Source organism: Cucurbita moschata, unplaced genomic scaffold (genome assembly GCF_002738365.1).
Source record: "Cucurbita moschata cultivar Rifu unplaced genomic scaffold, Cmos_1.0 Cmo_Scf00010, whole genome shotgun sequence".
Taxonomy (NCBI): Eukaryota; Viridiplantae; Streptophyta; class Magnoliopsida; order Cucurbitales; family Cucurbitaceae; genus Cucurbita; species Cucurbita moschata.
In genome coordinates, this window is record NW_019268526.1 from 2,872,392 (window position 1) to 2,887,999 (window position 15,608).

Here is a 15,608-nt window from a genome sequence, read left to right on the forward strand (position 1 = left end):
AAAAAAAAAAAAAAAAAAAAAACTAAATTTTTTAAAAAGTAAAAAAGTTTAAGAATATAAATGATTCTTTTTTAAAACTTCATTTTTTAAACTTCAAAATTTTCATCCAAAACTAGTAGTAAACTTTTTGTTTAATTTTTTTTAAAAAAAAGTTTAAGGGTATTATTGAAACGTTTGAAAGTTTATTTTTATTAACTTAGCCTAAAGGATATGTTGAAGGATATACTTTATTCAATGGCTCTAGAGAAGAAGTCAAACCTCGATTATGGAGAGACCGTTTCAGAGCTCTAGAAAAGGAAAGGAGAGCTCATGAGAGGGAACACGATCTTCATTGACATGAAGCCTTTTGCAAAAATCAAAAGAAAAGTGACGAGAGATTACTTGAAGTGGATAATATCAATTGTAGAGATCAGCGTTTCTAACATACTTCACCCGTCTTGGATGGTAGTACACCACAGCATTATCTTCTCTGAGCCTGCAACTGCATATTCATCTCTAATATGATCAGTTTAATGCTAAAGTCACAACTAAAAAATGGCTATTACAGGCATTTCATGTTTACCTGTTAGATATCAAGGCCGAGTTTATGACTTCTTCCACTCTTGTAGCTGAGGCTAGACCCCTTCACTAGCCTATTGGCCAGTACAATTCTGCTCTGACTGAGAATAATTCCCAAATCATGTGCTGCATTGGTAATCAATAACCATAGCACATGACAAACCTGAAGAAGAATATTGATATAATCTGATATCACATGATAAACTTGGTTTATTTATATATAGTTAGGAATGCAACATCTGCTTAGTCCTCAAACAAAGTTTTTACACCACCAGGAGTTTCTTGAACAATTCAAATCAAACACAAACATGTAAAGGCATTGTTAATCATAACAGCACAATAAACGAACCAAATCATTTGTCCTCCCTTTTAAGCAACTGGTGGGCGGAGAACATGATCCTGAGACGTGTCGACGGTTGCAGGCGGCAAGAATTGCCACATGGCAATGCCGGGATAACCAATGAAAGGCATCAACTTGTTACCAGCAGCTTGCCCTTGTGCTGTAAAAGCAGCTGACAACGTAGGGGGAGGATGTTGGATATCAGCTGCTGCTCGAGCATTCACTGCTTTGATTTGCAGCTCCAATTTTTCTTTCTCTGCTCTCAATCTTTGCTTCTCATCACGAAGTTCATTTTTCTCAACCTACATGCATACTGAGCTTAGAGATCAAGGGATAAGTATGTTCCAGTTTGCCTGTGTCTCAGATGTAAGTAAACTATTCAACATTGCAGCTATTATAACTATTCAACATTCAAGGTGGAAACGAGCTTGGGGAGTTCCCATGGGTTACAAATCTCACCTTTAATTCTTTGATTTTTTCCTTCAAATCATCCTCTGATTCTTTCAGCTTCTCGATTTCACATTGTAAATCAGTCACCATTCTGATAGCATCACTCAAGATGACAACCTTGTCTGTTTTGGGTAGTTTTCCAGGTTCCAGGACAGCAGATAATTCCAAGAACCTTCAAATCATTATAGATGATGAATTAGTACAAAGAGATTGAAGGCTAGAGCCATAATTGATAATATGATACCTCTCATTCAGCTTATCTCTCCTCAGTTTCTCTCTGCAGGCTTTGGAGGTAGATGCAGAACTTGTTTCAGCCTTTAGACTACATAGTTTTTGAGAATACATGAAATGAAGCACTAGCAAATTTATGTTAACATATATAAGATCATAGAAAGTCACACTGCCCTATACTTATATCTACTACTGCTACAAAGCGCCTAACAAAATTTCACCGTTGGATGTTTGAGAGAGAAATACCTTAAACTTATATCTACTACAGAGCATGCATATTTTTGAATCCGATCCTAACGGTTATTGAAGTGAGCTTGAATAATTTTTTGCCATGATGAGAATATGACTTTTCTCAATATTCTCGTCTTCTTCTTCTGCATGATAGAGTTAGTTGAGAAATTTTTATGTTCTACAGCTACATAGTTCCAGATAAGGCTATGGCAATATCGCAACTATATCAACTGCTAATGGTGGCTTTTATGAAGAGACATGTCTTCCAGCTTGAATTCGAAGGGATTGGGAATGAGATAGCAATAATAAAGTCTGCTAGCACATTATCCTCTAGCTAAACTCCCAACAGTCAACGCTTTAATTTCTATTTGTGGGTAATCTAGCAATTTCTTTCTAGATATAGAGTCAGGAGCCCGTTGAAATAATGATACATTGCACCTTCTTGCACATAGTCAACAGAAATGTACTTCACCTCGTTTAGCTAATCCAAATATATTCTTAAATATTTGACAGATCTCTAGCAGTACCCAATAAAAACTTACCGTTTCCGACCTACTTCCTTTAAGCTGTCCAGATCTTCATATGAGCAGTCTACCTCAAGGCTGGAAAAAGTGAATATCTAATCAGTTGCAATGAAAATTTGAGGTAAAAACAAACTCAAGACTGTCAAAGAAAAGAAGTAATACATAAAATGAATAAATTGTCCGAAGGTTTATCCTTTTACTGGAGAGTAAAACTGTAAGACCTTCGCTAAGTATGAAATGAAGGAGTGAATTTAGGCTACTCTACAGACTTGAATCGTCGTTAGCTGGTAATTAATGAAAACAGGAACTCTAAAATAGTGCATCCACCGAATTGGCAATTTTTTAAGCTTGACCAGAAACAGCATGAATCACCCCATAGGCTCAGGAGCCAATCATTACCTTTGACTGAGCTCTCTCATTGACGTCATATCTCCAAAACCAGACTTGGAGACAATAACAAGATCCATAAAGAGACAAAATAAATTATTTCCCACAAAAGGAAAAGAAAAAAAAAGAGACCCAAAATAGTTAAGATCTAACGATTGTTCTTGTAGATGCTAATTTTCACCTGAAGTCAACTGAAAGAATATTACCCTACTGAGTAATTTATCTACCATCCAATTAAAAGTAGAATAAGAGAGACTTATAGATCCAACAAGTCCACTTAATAATATTCAAGTGGGGTTATGGGAACTGGAATTCTTTGTATCTGCATCGGGAAATAGAATTAATTGATTATCAGCTTGGTCGCTAAAGATTCTCCAGTTAATCACATGCTATAGCATAGTAGTGAAGACCAAAGCAAAGTCTACAGCTAATAAATTTTGTTTCCATTACCAGCGTCCCAACACCCAACAGGACACTGCACACAATTCGGAAAGGCACAACAACAACAACAACAGCAAAAACAAACTGATTTGTTCTGTCCCTAAAAGCATTTCAGCAAACAGTCAAGAGAAAGTAAAACAGGGGAAAACCATATATATAAGCAGATTTTCTGTCTGGGTTTTGTACGAACATAATAACCAGAAACAGGGTAATAGGAATAAAGGGTCCACAAATTTACCCGTAATGGAACCAAGTAACAAAATCTCTCAAATTTTGAAGAAACCAAATTAGCACCTGTGTTTATTAGAAGGAAAGTTGATGGAGGGATTGGACCAGGAGAAACTGACGGACTGCGGCGGCGAGAAGTGGGCGCCGACGACGGGGAGATCCTCCATTGTAGAGTAATCGAAGAGCCAATTCCAGTTTCCTGCAGAGTCGTCCATTGGTGGTTTGAAGAAGTTGAGAAAGCTGCATGAACTAAGGAAGCGTTGCCACAGTGGATGGTGTGTGTGTCTGGTGGGTGGAAAATAGGAATAGGAGGGAAAATGTGTGGGATCAAGAAGGTGTAGGCTCTTCCGGTGGTTGAAGTACTTGTGAAGGAGAAGTAATAATTAATCAAAAGAGAATATGAATATGAAAATGAGAGAAAAAAAGGATCATTTCTTTGGGAATCGAATTTCAGTTAGAACAAGGAGGAAATGGTCGTACGATGATGTAATGAAAATGAAAGAGCCAACCACCCGGGACCTTTCAACCTGTCTCTTTCATCACATTATCCAATTTAAACACTTCCATTTTTTTTTTAAGCCTTAATTTCACTGGGCTTTTCTGAAGGCCCAGAATAACGACGTTGCTTCGGCCCAACAAAATTTGGCCCATTATTCCTATGGAAAAAATGTTTAAATAAATGCTTAACAAAATAATTTAGCAAATAATACTCATGTTAATTATTTCTATTAACAAAAAAAAAAAAAAAAGTGTTCCGCTCTGTAAATTTAGAGAGTTTGGGGGTGAAAAGGGATAAGATTTGAAAATAGAAGGGCACAAAAGAAATTTGAAAGAAATATGAACAATCGTGGGTGTTCCACATTGTTCTCGGCACGTCTGCTTAACGTATCAGATTTTTACTATCTTCCGGGTATGAAGGAAAGATACCTTCGAAATATCGGGGAGGAAAAGAAAGGGTCTGAGTTTTGATTTCAAAGGAATCCAGAAAAGAAGAAGAAAAAAGAGAGGGAAATAGAAAATATCAAGGGGAAATTCTGCTGATGAAGAACAAAAATAGGATTCGCAGGCCAAGAATTCGACCTCCAAAACGTCATGATTTTGTAAATATGACGAAGAGTTTGCGCATGAGATTAGTGTAATATGATGGATGTTTCATTTTGAGACGGTAATTCTCTAATTAATTGGTCGTCGGGAAAGTTTTCGAAAGGAAGTGGTTCATTTAGAGAGGGATTCGAGAGGGGAAATCCCTCAAGTGTTCGATGAAATGAGAAGCGAAGAATACGGATGGGATAGCGATTCAGAGAGAAATGGAATTGAGAAGAGGCGGTTATGTGGGTGGTTTAGTGATTCTCCTCTGTGCATTGGCAATTGTGAGCTCAGAGGGCAGGAGGAAGACGTTAGAAATGGTTATCGCCAATGCCGGCGATTGCCATTTCACATCCTCAGAGTTGGAAGGAGCTATGGTAATTTCATGCTTTTGTATATAATTTTGAACTTCTTCCTTTCAATTCAAACTAGAACCATGATTAGGGATGAGTGATTCGTACCTTTTTGTTTCTGTTTTTGCTTCCTTTTCTGTTCATGGAGGATGATTTGATCGTTTGAATGAATGCATGTCAGCAGCTGTTCATCATCTGCAAAATAGAACAATATTCTGATATAATGTTAGCGTGATAACAGGGCAAGAAGGCATGCACGAAACAATTTGTTCCTTGCATCCAGAAAGAAACCATGGATAAATCTATAGCAATTCTACCTCCTGAAATGAAACATGGCTTGTTGGATTGTTTAAGAAGGAGAAGTATGTTTTCTCGTGATTCTGAACTTAGTCCTCCTAGCTTATCTGATTGGGTTAGGAGATCAATTGAGTTCATTTTCGTAGAGTCCAATATTCACATGAGACAATTAATTAGATTGTTTCAAGGTTCATCACCACCGCACCCTACTGCAGCTCCAGCTCCATCTCCTGATGCAGAATCACCGGCTAATTCTCCATTACTGTCTCCCATTCATGCTCCAATGTTGTCGCCGAGTAATGCACCGACCAATTCTCCTCCTGTCATGGCCCCAGCGCCGTCGCCAGAACTGCTACCGCCAGTGGGCGACACTGATGTTTTGGATTCACCTCCATCTACTGTGGCTCGCTCACCATCTCTTCCACGAGCTTCTCCCAAGTCTCGCCCTCTAAAGAAGCATGAAGAAAGCCAGATGGGCATAATTGCTGGTATTGTAGCAGCTGGTGTGGGAGTTGTTCTTGCGGTTGCGCTGGTTTTGTTCTGCTGTCGTAGAGGTAAGGGAAGTAAGGTTGAGCCGAAGGATGGGCAAAAGAATGAGAAGCCTTTAAACAACATATCTTTGAGTGAATTACCAGCAGGTTCTTCACTGAAGGCATACAGCGATGGAAATCCAGCAATCAACGCTAATAATGGAACTAAACCACCACCCTTTTTTGTTGGCAACTTAGCAATGAATCCTGAAAACCATATCTATATTGCCGAGGGTCCAACATCTGATGGTAAATCATCAGCAATGCCGCCTCTAAAACCCCCTCCTGGAAGACCAGATGCTCAGCCTCCTCCTCCAACAGCACCTGCTGCGGCACCTCCACCCCCTCCGCCTGCACCCAGAGCTCCACCACCATCACCCCCGAAAGTTTCTCGGCCCCCACCTGCACCACCGGCGGGAATCCCTGGTAAACGTCAAGCACCACCTGTGGCGCCACATCAGGGTGGACCCAATGGCTCAAGTATGGATCCTGATTCAGTAGGCCATAAAACCAAGTTAAAGCCCTTTTTCTGGGATAAGGTTCTTGCCAACCCTGGACATTCCATGGTCTGGCACGAGATTAGTGATGGATCATTCCAGTAAGCCTACTTGAATTCTTAGTTCTGAATAGTAATTACTATGCAGCAGAGGGATTTGATGTATATTACAAAATTGACAGATTCAATGAGGAGATGATGGAGTCCTTGTTTGGATATGCAGCAGTGGAAGCTAACAAAGGCAACCGCAAGAAAGATTTAGCTTCGGAACCTTCAGTACAGTACATTCAAATCATCGACCCTAGGAAAGCTCAAAACCTTTCAATTCTCCTACGGGCACTGAATGTGACAACAGAAGAAGTTGTGGATGCCATTCAACAAGGCAATCTCTCTGTTCTTGTGTTTGTGTTGTGCTTGTGATTTGATAAGAGAATAAAATCTACAATTGGTTTAATTCATGAAACTAACAGAGGGTTTATAACAAATTATGTACCAGGAAATCCTGATCTTCCAGCAGAGCTTATGCAGACCTTGTTGAAGATGGCACCAACAGCAGAAGAGGAGCTGAAACTGAGATTATATTCAGGGGATCTTTCTCAGCTAGGTCCAGCCGAACGGTTCCTGAAGGTGTTGGTGAACGTTCCTTTTGCTTTTAAACGATTGGAGTGCCTTCTCTTCATGCTCTCATTGACGGAAGATGTCGCTAGCATTAAGGAGTCGTTTGCTACGCTGCAGGCAAGTATTTTCAAATCCAAAATCAAACACAATCACTTTATGAAACACAGCATGTAATTTACCCACTAGTTGATAAATGTTAGGTCGCCTGCAAAAATCTTAGAAACAGCAGGCTATTTTTCAAGCTACTAGAAGCAGTTCTCAAAACTGGCAATCGTATGAATGTCGGGACGTACCGTGGCGGTGCTCAGGCGTTCAAGCTCGATACGCTCTTGAAACTGGCGGATGTTAAGGGAACCGACGGCAAAACTTCGCTCTTACATTTTGTCGTACAGGAGATTATTCGTTCGGAGGGCAGTCGAGCAGCCCGCTCTAATAGACATAGCCGGAGTTCGTCCAGTATAGTTTCCAACGATACGGTTTCCGAAGACGTCGTCGACGGTTCTGTGGAACATCATCGGCGATTAGGTCTTCAGGTCGTTTCTGGTTTGAGCACGGAGCTCCAGGACGTTAAAAGAGCGGCCGCCATAGATGCGGAAGGGCTAACGAAGACGATCTCCAAACTCGGCCAGTCTCTGCTTAGAACCAAAGGTTTTATAAACGCGGAGATGGAAAGTTTGGACGAAGACAGCAAATTCCACCAATCGGTGACGAAATTTGTGGAAGGAGCAGAAGCGGACATTTCGTGGATTGCAGAGGAAGAAAAGAGGATAATGGCACTGGTGAAGAGAACGGTGGATTACTTCCATGGAAATTCTGGAAAGGACGAAGGATTGCGATTGTTCACGATCGTACGCGATTTCCTGAATGTGTTAGACAAGACCTGTCAACAGGTCGAAGAAGAAGCTGCAGCTGCGGCAAAGCAAGCAAAGAATTCCAAAAAAGAAACTCCAACATCGTCGCAGCAGAATTCAGATCTACAGCAGCGGCTATTTCCAGCGATTGCAGAACGCCGGATGGGCGAGGACTCAAGTTCTTCGGACGACGACGATGGCAAGAGTTCATCATCATCAGCAGCAGACTAGATTTCACGACACTGAAAGTGTCTTAGTTATACGAATAGGAATTTTTTTTGCACGAAATAATATACTTTTTAGTTATCGGAAGAACCCAATTATTTTCTTTCGGATCCATGAAACTCTCTAGAAGATACATGAGCGAAGGAATCAACCTGTTGATATTAGAATAGCCAATCGATTCTTCCAATGTATAATTTTCTGGGTCCAAGGAGTGACTTTTTTCTTTCGATTATCTTGACTCTGTACTACATCTTTGATCATGAAATTCGGGAGTTTGGTGGGTCCTTTATATTTAAAGTTTTGAGAATAGGGGCAATGCTTAACAGAGAAGAAAAGAAATGATTACATTAGTTTTTGTCTGATATGCCTCACAAGAGGAGAAATGAGACATCAAATCCAAAAGCAACTTCCACTACTCAGCAGCAGTGGCAGTAACGTAATAAGCGACACAAAACAAGCCATGAACGAAGCACAAAATCCCTCCAATCGACAGGAAGTGATGGTGTGTGAAGCCACAGGATGCTCGGGATTTGTTGTTCCCCAATGCTCCGATCACCAACATCGACATCGCCACCGCTAGAATTATCCTGTTTTTTATAAAACCAGAACAAACCCAGTTCAGTGTCTTAGTTGTTAAATGAAATTTGATTTCAAGAAGCGTACAATACCAAGTGAAAACGAGGCAGGCGATGGAGATTTGCTTGTTTGGGGGTGATTTTTCGAGCGCTTCTTGCGAGCAAATGCAGTTACAGCCGCCGAGCAGGTTGGCGATTACGTGGGCTAATCCCAAAACCCCGGCTGCTGCTAATCCCAATCTGTAAGCTTGCGCGCTTGGGTCTCTGCACTCGAATATCCATAACCGGAGGTTCTTCACCTGCTCAACAATCATGGCAGCAATTATGTTCGTGAAGAGAGGGTAAGATCCTACTTACAAGGGTGTGGAGACCTCTTCCTAATAGACGGGTATTAAAATTTATAAGGAGAAGCCCGTGAGGAAAAGTACAAAAAGAGCTAGCGGAGGACTTGAATTGCAACAAATAGTATCAGAACTAGACATTGGGCGATGTGCCAGCAATGAGGCTGAGCCCCAAAGGGTTAGAATTAGACATCGGGCGATGTGGCAGCGAGGATGTTGAGCCCTGAAGGGAATGGATATGAGACGATGTGCCAGCGTGGAGGCTGAGTACCGAAGGGGGCAATGACACTTGGTCTCAAAGGGGGGTGAATTTGGTGGGGGTCCCACGTCGATTATGGAAAGGAACGAGTGCCCGCGAGGACGTTGGGCCTTGAAATGGGTGAATTGTGAAATCCCACATCGGTTGGAGAGGAAAACGAAACACCCTTGAAGGGAAGCTCGAGATGGAAAACCCAAAGAAGATAATATCGTTACAGACAGAAAGAAAAATATGAGGAGTAGTAGTACCTTGTTTTGTGCAATATCAGCTTCGATGCCAAGTAGGCCGGCCACGATGTCCATGGCCACCACCAACAAACATACCAACACGCCAACCAACTTCATATCCTTCTCTTCTTTGTATTAGACAGCACAGGGGAAATGAAGTATTTATGGGCTTCAAAAAGCATGCATTTTTTGAGCTAAAAAATGCTTCTTTACCCACACACTACAAAGCTTTTAAGTTTGGTGGTGTTTTCATAATGGATTCCTTTCATGGGGGAGCAAGGAAAGTAGGGCATCAGCCAGCTCCTGCTGATGGACGAGAGGCCCAGTTACTTCTCTTGGCCCAACTTTGTGACATGATGCTTCAACCCTTTACATTCTTATGTCTTGCTTAAGGCATAGGGTAATAGCCACTGGGGAATGCCTTGGGATACCAAATTTGAAAACTGTAGCATGTTTGTGCTAGAAGGTATGTTGCACGTGAGAGAGGCTTTGCACTTTAGTGGCACGATCGGTTATCGGGGCAAACCAACCTTCCTCCAAAAAGAATTGTGTTATGCCTCCCAATTCCTATAGATGGAAAGAGCTGCCTAGTGATCCCTAGGTTGTAGCACGTTTGCCCCCCCGATTCATATAGATAGAAAGAGTTGTCAAGGCCCTCGATCCATATAGATGGAAAGAGCTGCCCAATGATCCCTAAGTTGCAACACGTCTAGCCCCCCAATTTTTATAGATAGAAAGAGCTATAGGGGGCCCCGACCCCTATAGATGGAAAGAGCTACCTAGTGATCCCTAGGTTGTAGCACGTTTGGTCGTTAACTTCTTGTACCTGATGCAAGAGTTACCTGGTGATCCCTAGGTTCCAGCATGTCTAACCCTCCCCCCAATCCCTATAGATGGAAAGAGCTGCCTAGTGATCCATAGGTTGCAGCACGTCTAGCCCCCCAATCCCTATAGATAGTAAGAGTTGTCGGGGCCCTCGATCCCTATAGATGGAAAGAGCTACCTGGTGATCCCTAGGTTGTAGCACGTCTAGCCCCCCAATTCCCATGATAGAAAGAGCTGTCAAGGCCCTCGATCCCTATAGATGGAAAGAGATACCAGATGATCTCTAGATTATAACACATCTGGTCGTTAACTCTTCATGCTACTGTCGCTGTTTCTAGAATCAACACACGCCTCACCTGCACAAGTACTTACGTAATGTGGTGCCGATGGCACATTTTAAAAAAACTTCAGAAACATCTTAAATGTTTATTGAAACTTTTAAAAGCTTAAGATTAATTTTTTCGACCAAGTAAAAAATTTATGAGTATTTTTATTAATTTAATTTATTATTATTATTATTATTATTATCATAATATAATTTTATAGAAATAACTTATAGAAATATGAAAAATATTAACTATGTTGTAAATATATAAATTATTATTACTTTGAAATTTGTCCAAAATACTTTTAAAAAAAATAAAAATAAAAATGGATGGCAAAACTGAAAATAAACGAGGTGGGCTGGGAATAAAAGGAAGACTCGAAACCACGTGGGTGTGGCCTTTGTGTTTACTACTCCTACACCCAACCGCCATGCATTATTCCCAATTTCCCTGTCTTTGTCGCTCTTTCATGTGCCATTACCTCCTTTTTTATTATGTCTAATGCTTCCTTTATAATACAACCATTGTATTTAGATAGTCATTACAAATCGTGTCGTATAAACTCTTTTATTCGTGAGTTCTCGGCCGAGACATGTCGGTACCTACCCACCGGGGTCCAAAAAAAGGGCTATACTTTTACGAGAGGGACACAAACAGCCTTGAATCATGAAGGTTCAAAAGTAAAGACCATAAATGTGAAGAACAGAGGGGGAGGATCCCATCCTGTGATTTGGGATTATTACGTCCATACAAGGGCAATCGAGTCATTATGGGTGCGACTTTGGACTTGGGGAGTTGGGGTGTAGGGTACCGTGCCCTACAAAATCAATACTTGTTTATTTTTCTTTTGGGGTTTGCGAGTTTATTATAAACTATTCTTTTTTTTTGGGCAGGAATGTCAGTGGTGTTGCTCTCTCTGCGTGTCTCTATGGTTGTTTGTTGTAGTGCTGCTTGTTTCTTTCAGCCGCGTTGAGAATCTTTATGATTTTGGGATCATTTTGTTGTGAATTTGTTGATTTCTGAACAACCCCATTTGCCTAAACACCCTGAATCGCACTCTGTTCTTCATCTTCTTCACTAACCCTTTCTCTTTTTCTGGGCGATGGAAGTCTGCTGCAATCTTGAAGTGGATATCAATGGCGAAGAGATTTTCATGGTGGATAAGGTAATTCTCTGCTCTTTCTTTACCATTCCTTCATTTTAGCAAACCCCTTATGGTTCTTTCTCTTCGTTTGTGAATATTTGATCGGATTCTCCTTTGGTGTTCATCTTCTTCTTCTTAATTTTGTGTTGATTTATTCTGTTCTTATTTTGGGCTGCTTCTGCAGAACACTGTAGCTTCATATTCTGGAAGATTAAGCAAGTTATTTGGTAGATCAAAGGCTAATTTACGAAATTTGAAGTTGATATTCCAGGATTTTCCTGGTGGGGCAGAGGGTTTTGAGTTGATATTGAAGTTTTGTTATAACAATGGGTATGTCCAAATGAGTCCTTCGAATGTTCCTGTTTTGTATTCTGCAGCACAGTTCATGGAGATGAACTGTTCAATCTCAGGCACCCAAAATTTACAGGAACAGACAGAGAGATATCTTGATGATATCAACGAGTGGACTTGGTCTGAGCTTTTGAATGCTTTGAAACGATGCCAAGATCTGTCTCTTAGCCGCCCTTCAATTGTTCTTCACAAATGCTTAGACTCTCTTGTTGGAAGGCTGCATTTAGCTTTGGAAGAACATTGTTGTCCATCGACCTCCTCGTCCGATGGCTCGGCGTTACGGTTTTCGTGCGATACGAAAAGCACTGAAAGCTTGAAGACAGTGTTCTCTAATGGAGTGTGGTGGTTTGAGGAATTGTTACTCTTAAATCCTGACTTTGTTAAAATGATTGTGCCATTGATGCTCAAACGAGATTTTGATGAAGTAGTCATTGCTAGGTTCCTGGTTTATTACCAGAAATCGAAAATCTCGAACGCGTCGAGAGACGAAAAGCAAAAGATTATTGAGGTTGTCGTCGAAATGCTTTATACTCTCAACCACAATTCTGTTTCCTGCAAGAGTCTTTTCAGCATTCTTCGAGTTGCTTTGGGATTGAACATAAACAAATGTATTCGAAACAAGTTGGAGAAGATGATCGGTGCGCAGTTGGATCGAGGAACGTTAGATAATTTACTACTTCCATCTCGATCTGGGTCGAGCTATTTATATGATGTGAATCTCGTTCTAAGATTTGTCAAAGCATTTTTGCACGAACAAAAGAGTAGAACATCTCAAATGACATTAACAAGAGTAGCTACATTAATGGATTTGTACATGGCTGAAGTAGCTCCTGATCCTTGTTTAAAGCCTTCAAAGTTTCTAGCCCTTGCCAAAGCCTTGCCCGAATATGCTCGACGCTCCCACGACGATATGTACCAAGCCATGGATATGTACTTAGAGGTAATGATTTGAACCCATATAGCTCTTTTCTGGTGTTATACTTAATTATGGACTGAGTCATGTTGGTTTACAGGTTCATACAGAAATGTCAGAAGAAGAAAAGATTAAGATGTGTTGTGCACTGAACTATGAGAAGCTTTCAGTAGAAATCTGTATAAATCTTTCAAAAAACAGAAGATTTCCATCCAAATCTTCCATACATGGGCTTGTTTCTGAGCAACTCAAGCAAACGGCTAAGAACTCTAAATCGATCACGAGTTTGCCTCATAAACTTGACGAATGCGAGAACAAGAGTAGTAAGAGGGATGAAACGAGCAACCGGGTTATGTTCGATACCAAAAAGCTCGATTTTTCAGATGAAAATGAGAGATTGAAAGCACATATACAAGGAATTCAATGGAGGGTGATGGAATTAGAGCGTGTGTGTAAGAAAATGCATACTCAAATGGGTAAAGTCATGAAATCTAAAGTGACTAGTCATAGTCAGCTGAAATCTTTGCCTTGGCTTTGTTCATAGTGGCATTCCTTATTTGAATATTGTTGTTCTTATTGTACAAAGTGAGGAAATTATTGTTCCTTTTTCCATTGTAGATTCAAATATTGGGTTGTGTACTATGCTAGCCAATATTGTCCGTTTTAGTCCGTTACGTCAGCCTCACGATTTTAAAACGCGTTTACTAGGGAGAGGTTTTCACACTCTTATAAGAAATGTTTTGTTCCCCTCTCTAACCGAGGTGGGATCTCACCATCACCCCCTTGAGAGCCCAGTGTCACAATCGCACTCTTGATAGCAGCGGACTTGCGATTGTGCGGCACTCACTTTCTAACGACAAGTGAGCTAAGCTAATTCGTTCTTGCGTCGCCTACGGCCAAGCGACGTATGCTCGAGCCTCTGGCTTTGGTTTAAGAGAAGGTTTTAGAAAATGAGGGCAGAGAGAGATTTTTGAAAGAGACGTTATATAAGCAAGCAAGAGAGTAACAACAATGACTCACAGCATATAACCTTTGGGTAGGGAGAAGTTGACAACTAGTCATATCCCCTGTAGTACATTCTGAGGCATTTCATGTCTAGCAGACCTAGACATGATTTTTTCGAAACGTTATACTCCCTAGAAATACAAAAGGAAAACACTAGAACATGGGAAGACATAAAGGGTTAGGCTTGTCATGAGCAACACGCCTTGGACCAGCATGACCGTGACATCCAGCATCCTCGCTAACACACCACTCAATGTCTAGCTCTAATATTGTTTATAACAATCCGAGCCCACCACTAGCAGATATTGTTTACTCTAGCTTAGTAAAAGCCCACCGCTAGCGGCTCGTACGAAACCAAGTAAAAAATGTTTAAAGGAGTTTGGCTTAAACGCTACTCTTGTTGATATCCCATTTCCAAGGGCATTAAAAACGGCACCGACACCAAGTTTGTGAGCAATATAGAGAAGAATCCGTTACGTTATTGAATCTCCTTATGCTTTCCATCACTCCCAAGAATGTGTAAACATTTGAAGAACAACACAAAGGTATCTAATTTATGATGTTAATGGAAGTGCTTTAGGTGCAAGCAACATTGACTTTCACCATTCACAAAACCCACCACCTTTCAAATTGCAACGTTCAAGAACAACCCTAAACATTAAATTAAACCCACTTTTTTTTTTTTTTTTCTTTTGAGGAATAATATACTCAAAAGTTGCCCAAATGGCTTCTAACTTTGCCCTAAAAGGGAATAATTTCATTTCAAAATTGGTGGGTTTTTGTTTCAAAATTAGGCTTCATCGTTGAATTTGAATCGATACACAAATCGATGTGTAATCATCTCCACACGAACAATCGAATTCCATTGATATCAATTGTATCTGTTGAACTCAATAGACATATACACTAGAAAAATCACTTGTACAAACACGTGCACTCCCAAGAGTTAATTAGAAAAGGGTAAAATGGATATTTGCTTAAAATATAAGGATAAAATAGGAAATAAAAATTCTATTCCAAACCCTCATTATTTATAATTAGATTATAAAAACAATGAATATTTAAGTTTGGGCCGCCTAATTTGCACATAGCCCAAGACAAAACCGTAGTGGGCTGCACCGTCTCATAGCACGGGCTCCGGTCCAAGCCGTCAAGTGTGAATGGGTCCACCGAATTGAGCCCAAAAGGCTTTTTGAATTGAAATTCGGCCCACTATGTTGGGCCCACTAGTACAGTTTCCTTAATAAAAAAAACATTTTAAAATATCCACAGTGTTTTATATACTCCATAAAATATTAAAATACGTACATTATCCACTTGAAAATAAGAAGTTGATAAAGTCCTATTTCTATATAAATTTAAATATAGAAATAAATAAATTCAACAAGTCCAAAAAAAGAAAAAAAAATTTCAAAATTTTAATATTTAAATTCACGGGTGGAAAAGTTAGAGCGTAAATGACGTGGAAATGTTGGAAACCGACAAAGACCTGTGAGTGCCTAATTAAGCACATGCTTTCTTTAATTAATCTATTTCTAATTCTAAGAATCACGTGTAATTAATCATCCAATTTAGAAATTAGAAGCACCTAAATTGATTTAATTCTGCGGTAATGAGTGATTTTTTAAATACTTTTTAAAATTAATTATTTATTAAATTTAGATCCAAATCTAATTTAAAAATTCACCTACTTTACTAAATTAGGCGTAAATATTAAATTTTATTTGGAAGGCGTATTAATGAAGTGTCGGTTCCTGAAAATTGAAATTCCGGAATTACTAAAAATAATTAAACAG

At 40.0% G+C, this 15,608-nt stretch overlaps 4 protein-coding genes across 6 annotated transcripts; 2 read left to right on the plus strand and 2 right to left on the minus strand.

Moving 5' to 3' along the window:
- Positions 1-748: 748 nt before the first annotated feature.
- LOC111449017 (transcription factor ILR3-like) lies at positions 749-5,238 on the minus strand. The gene is made up of 7 exons (XM_023088843.1): positions 5,147-5,238; positions 4,938-5,044; positions 3,457-3,589; positions 2,353-2,412; positions 1,593-1,670; positions 1,358-1,520; positions 749-1,200 (listed from the first exon to the last, which is right to left on the minus strand). Exons 1-7 carry the CDS (start codon positions 5,161-5,163, stop codon positions 928-930), a joined length of 831 nt encoding a protein of 276 aa, XP_022944611.1. The 5' UTR covers positions 5,164-5,238; the 3' UTR covers positions 749-927.
- LOC111449007 (formin-like protein 3) lies at positions 4,112-7,946 on the plus strand. The gene is made up of 5 exons (XM_023088826.1): positions 4,112-4,853; positions 5,071-6,254; positions 6,335-6,534; positions 6,649-6,887; positions 6,971-7,946. The coding sequence occupies exons 1-5, from the start codon at positions 4,698-4,700 to the stop codon at positions 7,850-7,852; spliced, it is 2,661 nt and encodes an 886-aa protein (XP_022944594.1). The 5' UTR covers positions 4,112-4,697; the 3' UTR covers positions 7,853-7,946.
- Positions 7,947-8,170: 224 nt separating this feature from the next.
- On the minus strand, positions 8,171-9,454 carry LOC111449022. The gene is made up of 3 exons (XM_023088848.1): positions 9,270-9,454; positions 8,515-8,720; positions 8,171-8,433 (listed from the first exon to the last, which is right to left on the minus strand). Exons 1-3 carry the CDS (start codon positions 9,363-9,365, stop codon positions 8,259-8,261), a joined length of 477 nt encoding a protein of 158 aa, XP_022944616.1. The 5' UTR covers positions 9,366-9,454; the 3' UTR covers positions 8,171-8,258.
- A 1,522-nt stretch (positions 9,455-10,976) lies between these two features.
- Positions 10,977-13,432, plus strand: LOC111449010 (BTB/POZ domain-containing protein At3g22104-like). Of its 3 annotated transcripts, XM_023088830.1 has the most exons (4): positions 10,977-11,172; positions 11,293-11,564; positions 11,728-12,834; positions 12,908-13,432. In XM_023088830.1, the coding sequence occupies exons 2-4, from the start codon at positions 11,502-11,504 to the stop codon at positions 13,349-13,351; spliced, it is 1,614 nt and encodes a 537-aa protein (XP_022944598.1). In that variant the 5' UTR covers positions 10,977-11,172; positions 11,293-11,501; the 3' UTR covers positions 13,352-13,432. The 3 variants fall into 3 exon arrangements, with proteins under 3 accessions (XP_022944598.1, XP_022944599.1, XP_022944597.1); XM_023088831.1 differs by lacking the exon at positions 10,977-11,172 and having other exon boundaries at positions 11,192-11,564; positions 11,921-12,834; XM_023088829.1 differs by lacking the exon at positions 10,977-11,172 and having other exon boundaries at positions 11,194-11,564.
- The last annotated feature ends 2,176 nt before the right edge of the window (positions 13,433-15,608 follow it).